Below are 11,426 nucleotides of genomic sequence, written 5' to 3'. Positions count from 1 at the left end.
TCCACAGTTTTGCTCACTATTATAAATGTCGTATAATCCTGGGCAGCATGTTCACTGCCCCATTTAACTTCAAAAATGGGAACTCCAACAATGCTTCAAAATGTCCATTAGTGAAGGCAGAAATTACACTTCTTCCTCACTCTTTGAATATCACTGGATATCAAGCGGCAAACAGGGAAGTTCAAGGCATTTTTATGACACCAAATGTAAAACAAATCAAAGGCTTGTTTAATAGCAACAATTGGAAGTACACAACACAATATGGACAGAAAGTATTGGGACACAACATTTTCAACCATATTTGTGGTTCTTCCCCAAAGTGTTACCACTAAATTAAAGGCCTACAATTGTTAAGGAAGCAAATGGGGACTAAATGTGGAATTGGATATCCAAATTTTAGGTCAGGTGGCTATCATTTTTTTATCCATCTAGTGTATTACTCATAATCTTACATTCCAGTGCTCATGTTAGTTCTCACTTTCCAGTGTTCTGTATTGTTGAAAGATTTATTATCACACTCTTGATGTCACCCAAATGAGGATGGGTTCCCCTTTTGAGTCTGGTTCCTCTCAAGGTTTCTGCCTCATAACATCTAAGGGAGTTTTTCCTTGCCACAGTCGCCATGGCTGCTCATCAGGGATAAATACACATCATTCACCTTAACTGTTACATTCTGTAAAGCTGCTTTGAGACAATGTCTGTTGTGAAAAGCGCTATACAAATAAACTTGACTTGTATTATAAAGTGTGATAGCCTATGTATTCACAATCCACTGCTGTTCATATAACCGCCATTTTTAGCATGGAATCAAACTCTCAAGAGTGGTAGATCTTCAGTAATATGGCTGATTAGCTTAAATGTTGATATTAAGTCTAGTTTTGACTGTTTCTTTAATTATTCAACACTCACTTCAATCTGGGAGAATGACTTCTGTGATGAATTCCAAAGCAACAGTTTGTCTGATTATATTTGAGAAAAGAGATAAAAAGTGAATGCAGAAGTGTTTCCTTTCAGATGATCTCAGGTGAAAGGTAAGATTATCACGAGCCACACAGAAAGAAACGTACAATGCTTACTCAGCATTTGAGGATGATTTCGGTAAATGTCAAACATGATTAATGTAAACGTTGCCCCAGATCTTGGACTAGGGCCATGCTCCTACATTAACATTATAAAAAATCTCAAAACGAATCCTTAGGCCAGCAGAAAAAAAAAACGCCTACGAAGAAACCAAGAAAAAAATGTTCCGCCAAAACTTCTTCCCAAGAGGGTCAACATGTTCTCACATACGAAACGGCTCTTTGCGGCTAACCTGCTTTTTATTGGGCTTTCATGTTTTCGTTCTTTAATCTCCGTTTGATCTTCCACCTCTGTCTTTCATTTTCTCTCAACTCCTTATCACTGGCCCCATTTACATCGTTATACTGTACGTCTAAATCAGTCAAGATACAGAGTTTGTGTATGATGATCTAACCCCTAGATCATCACTCCCACTCCATGTTGCCATGAGATAGCAAGTAGGATGTGTTGCAGTCTCACGAAACGCGCTCGACTCCGGAGAGAGCAAAAACTACACTATTTTCAGTAAGTGGCTTTTGAAGAAGAACTGAAATATACAGATGATGGAGTATAAATTAAATTAAACTTTCGTGATCATGTGATCTGCCATCATGCAGATTTTAATCCTAACCAGAGATTAGACCCCTTTTTCGGTTAGTTCTGAATAGAAAATATGTTTTATTTTATTTATCCAGCATTCCATGTTTCTGTCCTAAGGCAGAACAATAATTTTCTTTAATTTCCAAACCTTACCTAGGATATTAATAAACCAAAACACTGCAATTAATAAAAAAATGTGTATTCATTTAATTTTTATAGCAATCCTCTACTTGACAAAAATTTGTCACAGAATTTCCAGACAAAATTTTAGCAAAAATTAGCTATAGTGGCCAAATAAGTGGAAATTCTGGAAAATCCAATTAAACACAGTTTAAAATTAAAAATTTTCTCGGTGCATTTTAGAGTGTTTTTACATCGTATTTTCTCTATTTGGTGAATAATTTGCCTTTGGTTTCAATAATCTCTGGTTCCAACCGTTTTATAGTAAGCGATTCCTAATTTTTGGAAAATTGACAACACAAAAATGTATAATTGTAATCTATATATTATAGCTGTTTCGGGACAGTGGGCTAAAGGCACATTGTTAAAAGTGGCGTACAAAAATTAAAAAATGTAAAAAATATTTTTTGATTTGTTAAAACATTACGTCGTTTAATGCTAGAAGGATTACATTGGATTCTATGTAGTTCACAGTAAACAAAAAAAAAAAAAAGTGAGAACATAAAATGTAAAGAAAGACTATGTTCAGTACTGTATATATGTAAAAATAAAGTCATAGTATGAAACAAAACCCATAGGAAAAGACTCCACACACACCAAGACTTGTATAAACAACTTTATAAAACCTTCATAGCATTTAACAGTGTTCACCAAAATAGCTAGCGATTTTACCTCAAATATATCTTTTTGAATATATATCTACATCTCCGTATATTTTTCATCACAAGTAAAATGCCACGGTATCGGTTGTAGCTGGTGTAGCCGGCACATGGCTGCTATATTTGTGCTTGTAGCCCTGCCAAACTCTTTTCAATACTCATGCATTGCTTTCACAGCTCACAATAATTGCAGGTTCGGTCACAACAATAACTGAAACGTGCACACAGCCCCTTGACAAACACTTTAAAACACGTGACACAATCAAGATTATTAAAACACACACAAATGCAACAAAAAATAGTGTCCCGTACATGAGTGAAAGGGATGGCCGAGAGTTTCTTCATGTCGATAAACTGCGCCTCCTTTGGCCAGCATGAGGAGGTGCACTAAGAGACAGCAATGCACATTTTAATCTTTTTTAATCCGGAAAATTAGATACAGCTAATAAAATACGTTAATGTTCGTCTTTTGAAAATTAAATCCTACATAAATGAATACTCGTATGGAGTTAATTTCTTTTCAGTCCATTATTAGCTGTTTTTATTTTCTGTTTTATCTGTCAATCATCTATAGTGGGCGGGATTAGTTGACTGTTTTACTAAACCACTGGTAAATCTAGTGAATTTGCAGACCCTTGTTTATGGTAGCCAACAGTCCCACTTCAATGCAGAGTGTACATTAGTGCATATTTGATTTACAAATAAACAAAGACAGTGTTGATAGCTACAGAATATTAGCGATTGTATTTTATTACTTTTTCCGTACAATCTAGTCTGATTTCTATAACAGATTAACCAATAACGTGTCAGATCCTAGTTCATCAATCAAATGATCCAGACTTGTGAACAAAATGGGCTCACGTAATAAACATATTTGCATGAATACTAATGATATTTCAATCCTTTAGCATGTCTATCTTATGATTCGCTCTATGTTTGTATTTGCTGTCCTCTTGATAGTGCCTTTTAAACAAACGTCATATTGGTCTAAGATTAAAAAAATTGATAGAACTTTGGTCTCAGTGGCAACCTATCAGACCCCAGGGATCACGTCACATAAATTTAAGATGTGAGGTTTTTGTATGAGACACCATTTTGTTTGAGATCTCAGTCCCCTCTAGACCAGAACATGACTCTGTGTAGAAAACATGGTGCAATTAGAAGTCTTTAAAATCAATCCTGAAACCTGTGCTTGGATATATTTCTACTCTTATTCTTTCATAAGCCAATATTAATAGCTGGATCTTAGGGACTGAGTTTGATTGACAGGTAACCTTAGTGTGAAGTGAAAAAAAAGTAATAATACAGTCATATCTGAGAGGTTGAACAGAGGTTAAAGGGTTAATTATATAACGCTATAACTCTACATCTGCGAATAAACCGATTGACACAAACAGAAATCTTGCTCTTGAGTTTTTCCAAGTTCAGGAAAGTTCCCATATCACATAAAAGCAAATACAATGCTATTTATATAAAAACAGAACCCATTCTTTCCCTGAGGTGACTGGTTCTGGTTCTTACAAAAAAAAAAAAAACCCCAAACAAAAAAAAGGATGACCACTTCAGGGTAAAAGTGAATTTTGCACAGCAGTCCAGGTGATCATTACAGGGTTTCTGCAGGTTTCACAAAGTCAAATGTAAGACTTTTTAAGACCTTTAAAAAAGACTATTAAGAATGAAATTTAAGACATACCACGACATCAAAAACACGCAAATACACTGTTAGCAATTGGCCTTTAACGAGCCCTAAATACATTTTTTTTCAAGCTAAGTATCGATGAACTTGCAATTTCCCAAAGCATAAATATAAAATCCGTTTTAGATCTGTGGTACAATTCATAAGGGAGATGCACCAGAAATAGAAAACTGATTGGCTGTTGCATGTTGGTCTCATTTGTAGTTGTAATACAGCAAATAATATTTGGCCTAACGTAAGAACTACAACACCACAGAAACTAACAAACAAACCCATTCTAAATGGCTACGAATGCATTTCAATGAGCATTAGGAGGTAGCGATACATAGACATCAGAAAATTGAGATCTGTTTAAAATTATTAGGACCTACAACTGCGAATTTAAGACTTTTTAAGATTTAGATTTATTTTTTACTTTTTAAGACCCCGCAAAAACCATGTGATCATAAGACCAGAGGCCTGGTCTTCATCATGAAGCCTTTGTGTCACCTGATGTCTCTCTCCATAACCTGAAGCACCTTCAAGTACTATGCATCCCTCATGTTCTCAGCTTGAGGATGATGGTAGCCAGCATGAGGAAGAACGTGTTCCAGCCGAGAGTGACGGCAAAGCCGCGCCACACCATCATGCGCGACAGGCCCCATCCTGAAGAACATCACAAACACATCATGTTTTAGTTTGCTTTGACCTGCATGCCAATTTACACTTCAGAATAAACCTGGATACTGAAACAGACACACAAAAGATTTTTCCAGGCGTGGGGATCCTCTTGATAGTAGACAGGAGTGTAAATAGAAAGAAAAAAAATGGGTTTAAGTCGCTGTGGGAAAATTCTTTATAAAGTCTTTATAATTACTAGTTTACACTGACCATGTGAGTGGGGGGCCTGGGAATAATTCCACATTAGAAAACTTGGATTAAATAAATAAATAAATCTAATATAATAATAATATATATATATATATATATATATATATATATATATATATATATATATATATACACACACACACACACACACACACACACACACACATAGTATCTCACAAAAGTACACCCCTCTATTGTGCAGTTTTATTTCTATAGTATTGTTGCTTGAGAATATACAGACGCTCGCCACCTTATGAGTTACAATCCGAACGACCGATCGTACCATGAATTTCTACGTAATTTGTTACCGTGTTCGCCATTGACTATGCATATCTCCTAATGATGTAAGAGCTATAAATACTATTACTATATACTATAAATACTAGACTCGTTACGCTTGAAGACTGGCTTGCGGGCGCTCTTCTACGTTTTGAATTTTTTGACTCTTTACAAATTTCACTTTGAGGACAGGTTTGTTAGTTTTCGTGAAAGTTCGTAAAATGATTGTGGGGAGCGTCCGTGTAGTGATGGTTGCTGAAATATGAGGGGTGTATTTACTTTTGTGAGATACTGTATAACAGTATAGATTTACTGTAGATTTACAGATATACAGGGAATTATAATAGTGTAAGAAGTGTGTAAGGAAAACATTGGGTTACTTGCTTGCATTACTTAACAAAATTACTGAGTTTCTACTGAGGGGTTTATACTGCAAAACATTGTCCCATAACTCAACTCAACTCAACTCAACTCAACTCAACTCAACTCAACTCAAGCTTTATTGTCATCCTTCCACATACACAATATACAAAAAAACTAAATGTCTAGTGTCTAACGGACCAAGGTGCATAGATTGTGAAACAGCAAAAGTAAACAAACATAAATAAAGAGTAAACATTAAACATAATGGAGCTAAGCTGTGATCAATTTAATGTTTAAATGTAAGTGATGTAAAAACCAGAGTACAGTAAAAGATTAGATTGTATTCGGATTATTGTGGACGTAGTCTGAAAGTTTTCTGTCAGAAAAAGTATTCTTATTCAAGTGGATGATTGTTTAAGTTCATATAAATTACTTCTATGCATTATTGAAGCCTAATAAACAGATTCTTCTCATATTACTGTCCTTGCTAGAGCAGCTTATTGTTTATTCCCCAAACTGATCCCGTGACACTGTGGGGGGGGGACGAGGAGAGAAGATGGAAAAAGTTCAGCAGGGTTGAAAGGGGTTTAATTCGAGAGGGAGGTGCAATGATAAGCTCGGTTAATAATTGAGGAGGAGAGCCAAAGAAGAAGATAAAGAGAGAGAGAGAGAGAGAGAGAGAGAGAGAGAGGAGGACAGATAGAGAGAAAGAGTGTAAGAGAAAGAGAGAGAGAGGAAGGGGGGATTGTAAAGGGAGGGCTGGGTATCCTGAATGATTGTTGCAACATGAGCTCATCATCATGGAACATAGACATACTGTGAAGCTTCGCTCAGACATTAAGCCTGCTGTGTGTGTGTGTGTGTGTGTTTTACTTTCAAAAGCCATTGGGAATGAGTGTGAGTGTAAGATTACCAATAAACACGATGCAGAACAGTGCTTCATGACTCGTGTGTGTGTGTGTGTGTTCACCTCGGTACATAATGCATCGCAGGGCTTCAGATGCGTACGTCTGGGGCAGCAGTAGACTCAGGTATCTCAGGGGATAGGGAATACACTCCACAGGCCAAATGACACCTACAGAGTTGGGTAAGGAACGAGACAAACGTGAGGATGATTAAAATAAAATCTCGAATGTTCGTGTATATTTAAGGTGCACAAAGTTATAACCTCAAAGGCTTCCACCTCAGTTTGTCATAATCTGAATATGAAGTGCATTTCCATTGTTACCCAACCCCCCTCTTTTCTCTTTCGCATCACCTTTTCCTCATCACTCTAAGAACCCATCTCCATATCCCAGCGGAGCAGCCCATATCAGATTGCTCTACAGTCTTCCTTTGTCAATCGGCAAAAAAAAAAAACCCGTACTCCAACATTAAAGCGTCGGTAAGCGACTTTCCTGGAAATGAACTGGGTTCGGACAGATGCGTCATCGCTAAAATATCGATCTGTATTGACCCTGGTGTTCATTTTGAAAATGGATCCTAATGTAAAAAATAATGTATTCCCGACTGCTTTGAAGAAATCCTGCATCTTTTTTTTTTTATCTAATCTCTTTTGACCTGGTATGCGGTGTATGTGTTATTACTACGGAGAACAGAAAAACTGTTTACCCAGAACTCATGTGTAATGGGAATCGTAAGGGTGTTGCTTTATTGTGCTAATATACAGTATGTTCTGATTAAAGCTAAAACATGAGCATGACACATTTTTGAGATATGGATATAGCCAACAAAAGCAGATTTGATAAGACTTTCTCTGTACTGTATCATTCAACAACCTATTCTTTGAGGTTGAAGTTTCTTGTTTCATGTTAAATGCTTAAATTTCAAACATATATCTTCCAATATATTATATTTTTCCCCATATATTATAGTTCCTGATGTAATTTCTGCCATTTTATGGAGAAACCACAAACACCTATTCTGGATGCTGTTACACTGAATTAAAGGATTCAAATGTTTACATTTACAGCATTTTGTAGATGCCTTTTTCCCAGAGGGATTTACAATTATCTTATTAATTGACTGGATTAGGGCCTTGCAGCAGGCAGCTTGAGAATGCTGGGATTTTAACACACATATATACACACACACATACACGTGTAAATTATTTTGGTACAGTAAGAGTGTAGTGGAGGCGAAGAGAGTTTTTGAAATCAATGGGCATGTAGGTGAAGGGAACAGAGGTGATGAGTAGGTATGGCTTTAAGGAGAGGAATGTGGAATAACAGATGGTAGTAGATTTTGCTAAAAGGATGGAAATGGCAGTGGTAAATACTTATTTTAAGAAGAAGGAGGATTATAGAGTATATGATGGTGGTCTGTAGGATGGTTTTAGAGGTGAAGAAGAAGAGGAGGAAAGTGAGGAATGAAAGAAGAATAAGATGGTGGAAACTGAAGGAGGAAGAGTGTAGTGTGAGGTTCAGGGAAGAGGTCAGACAGGGGTTGATAAGGGAGACAGTTAGAAAGGTACTTGGTGTGACATCTGGAAATAGAAAGAAAGACAAAGAGACGTGGAGGAATGAGGAAGTGCAGGAGAGCATAAGGAGAAAGAGGTTGGTAAAACAGAATTGGGATCAACAGAGTGATAGGAAAAGTAGGCAGGAGTACAAGGAGATGTGGCAGCAGGTAAAGCCAAGGAAAAGGCATATAAGGATCTGTATGGGAAGTTGGACAATAATTAAGGAGAAAAGGATTAATACTGATTGGTCAGGCAGAGGGACCGAGCTGGGAAGGATGTGCTGCAAGTTAGAGCAATAAAGCATGAGATGGAAATGTGTTGACTAGTGAGGAGAGTGTGTTGAGAAGATGAAGATGGAGTATTTTGAGCAGCTGATGAATGAGGAAAATAAGAGAGAGAGAAGGTTGGATGGTGTGGAGATGGTGAAGCAGGAAGTGGATAGGATTAGTAAGGAGGAAGTGAGAGCAGCGATTAAGAGGATGACGAGTGGAAAGTCGATAAGACCAGATGACATACCGGTAGAAGCATGGAGATGTTTAGGAGAGATGGCAGTGTTTAACTAGATTCTGGAAGGTGAAATGTTGCCTGAGGAATCGAGAAGGAGTGTACTGTGCTGGTAGCAGTACCTGGTTTTTGAGAATAAGGGAGATGTGCAGATCTGCATGAACTACAGGGGAATTAAGTTGAAGTTATGGAAAAGAGTAATGGAAGCCTGCGTGAGAGACGAGGTGACCATCTGTGAGCAACAGTATGGTTTTATGCTGAGGAAGAGCACCACAGATGCATTATTTGCTTTGGGAATGTTAAAAGAGAAGTTTAGAAAAGGTCAGAAGGAGTTGCATTGTGTGTTTGTGGATTTAGAGAAAGCGTACGACAGAGTGCGGAGAGAGGAGCTGTGGTATTGGTGGAGCAGGAGGTAGCAGAGCTGAAGATGTTGAGATTTTCGTTTTGAGTGACGAAGATGGACAGGATTAAAAACGGATTTATTAGAGGAACAGTGCATGTAGGATGTTTTGGTTTGGACATGTGCAGAGGAGGGACATGGGGTATATTGATAAAAGAATGCTGAGGATGGAGCTGCCAGGAAGGAAGAAAAGAAGAAGACCAAAGAGGAGGTATATGGATGTGTTGAGGGAAGACATGCAGGTAGTTGGTTTGAAAGAGGCAGATGTAGAAGACAGAGGGTATGGAGACAGATGATCCGCTGTGGCGCCCCCTAATGGGAGAAGCTGAAAGAAGAAGAAGAAAAAGAGTGAAGAGCTTAGTGGTTAAGGCATTGGATTTCGGATTGGAAGGTCACACATTTAATTCCCAGTTATCACTGCTGGACCCTTGAGCAAGGTCCTTAACCCTCAACTGCACAGTTACAAATCGTTTTGGATAAGGGGGTCTGTCAAATGGCATAAATATAAATTTGTGTTTTTTCTGCGTTTCTACTAAAAAGGAAGCATCGTATTTTATATTTTCAGTTAAAAGTTAAATGACATGCAACAATCATCCATTTAGCTCATTATATATATATATATTATTCCCAAATCATACCGCTGATGATAAGGTTGGGGTAGAAGATGCCGAGAGCCGCCTGATTGGCTGATTGCTCGTCATCAATAGCAGAAGAAATGACCAAGCCGAAGGAAATTCCAGTCACACCCTGAAGAACAATCAGGCAAATGACAAGGCCCAGGGAGCCTTCGTTGGGAATCTGAGAGAGAGTTACAAAGTAAAACAGAGAAAGATAAATGAAGTATAAGACTGCATGATTTTTTATTATGATTAATGTATAACATTAAAGGGTTAAAAAAAATGAAGGATTAAAATAATTGGCTGGATGCCAAGGTGGAGGTCCGCAAGGTGTGTGTAAGAGTTTGTGTGCATCTGTGTGTTTATGTGTGTTGACCCCCTGGTTGTCACCCCTATATAAATCTATAAATCACTAACCATCACTGCAGGAAAAGGGTAAGCGCTGACATTTATAAGACACATGTTTACCTTAAAGACGAGCAGGATAAAGAGCAAAAGCAAGGTGATCTGGACACTGATGACCAGCAGTTGAGAGAAGAGATGAGCCAGCATGGTCTCTAGAGAACTCACGCCTGCACACCAAACAGTGAGAATTGTGACAAAGAAAAGCATAGGTATGAAAATACAGTATGTTACTGGCTCCATCTAGTGGTTTAAAGGCAAAATAGTTTTAAATGAATATTGCATTTTAGTGCAGTAAGTGAAATGAACAGCAAATTATGGACTATATACATACATTACTGTGTCTCAAATGTCCTGGAAAATATCTCACCTGCCACCCAGCACCTGTCCAACAGTCCCTCTTTCCTCTCCAAGACGAAGGACAGAGCAGTGAGACCCACCGCCAGGTAAAATGTGATGCTGCGCCGCAGATGGGAAAAAAGTGCACAAATTTGATCAATCATTTATGAATTTATACAGGAAGTTTTTTTCCACACAAAAAGCTGTCACTGTATCTGTAAATGTATGACTCTCTGGTTAAATATGTAGTGACAAACCTTACGATTATTATTTTACTACTCTTGTTGCTCTTTTGTTTAATTACAGTTAGGCTTTGGGTCATTGAAAATATAGGGATTTTTTTTATTGTCATTGAAAATACTGGTATTTATTATCTTGTCATTTAATATTGGAAATAAACAGGAGATTTTCGAATTCTGAAGCACATCACACAAAGACAGCAAATGTTTAATATATTGCATATTTAATATTCATGGCCCCCCTGTTTAAACAGACGTAAATACGGGATCTTCACAATGTTCACTGCTGTGAAGCGAAGATAAAAGTTTCCTCATGTCTAATCTCTTCTTCTGAAGCATTGGATCAGACGACTGTTGGATTGTATTTAAAACTCAAATACACATTGTCGCTAAAGTGAAAAATTCACTGGAGATGTTGCCAGTGGCATCATTTACGATGTAACGTGTTGTATCAGACTATAAAAGAGTGCAAAATACAAGCAATTTCACTGGACGTTTAAACCCTGCTGTATGAGGAAAACATCATTTTTACCTCAAAACAGCTCCTGGAGTCACAAATGTAGTGAATGTAGTGTTCTGACTCCCGTATATCGGCTCCTCGAACTACAGAGTTAACATCGTAAAGAAGAAGTATTAAAATTACATTTCCATCATAGACTTGTGTCACAAATGCATGTTCTAACATCACCACAAACTTTCAAACCAGCCTGGTATGCTCACATGATTTACTACATGGACTACTTTTTACAATCAAGCCT

At 37.5% G+C, this 11,426-nt stretch overlaps 1 protein-coding gene across 5 annotated transcripts in view; it reads right to left on the bottom strand.

Annotated features, from left to right (window-relative positions):
• Positions 1 to 2,315: 2,315 nt before the first annotated feature.
• abch1 (ATP-binding cassette, sub-family H, member 1) overlaps positions 2,316 to 11,426 on the bottom strand; it is a 39,213-nt gene continuing 30,102 nt past the window's right edge. For all 5 annotated transcript variants that reach the window (XM_046856316.1, XM_046856318.1, XM_046856317.1 and 2 more), the window contains 6 exons: positions 11,201 to 11,271; positions 10,461 to 10,549; positions 10,157 to 10,260; positions 9,710 to 9,869; positions 6,677 to 6,781; positions 2,316 to 4,839 (listed from right to left, as the gene is read on the bottom strand). In XM_046856316.1, coding sequence (XP_046712272.1) covers positions 4,733 to 4,839; positions 6,677 to 6,781; positions 9,710 to 9,869; positions 10,157 to 10,260; positions 10,461 to 10,549; positions 11,201 to 11,271 — 636 coding nt within the window. In that variant the 3' untranslated portion in view covers positions 2,316 to 4,732. The remainder of the gene's footprint in view (positions 4,840 to 6,676; positions 6,782 to 9,709; positions 9,870 to 10,156; positions 10,261 to 10,460; positions 10,550 to 11,200; positions 11,272 to 11,426) is intronic.

Source organism: Silurus meridionalis, chromosome 8, assembly GCF_014805685.1.
Source record: "Silurus meridionalis isolate SWU-2019-XX chromosome 8, ASM1480568v1, whole genome shotgun sequence".
NCBI lineage: Eukaryota > Metazoa > Chordata > Actinopteri > Siluriformes > Siluridae > Silurus > Silurus meridionalis.
The sequence above is the reverse complement of the archived record's forward strand: the minus strand, read 5'-3'. Positions and strand labels throughout refer to the sequence as shown.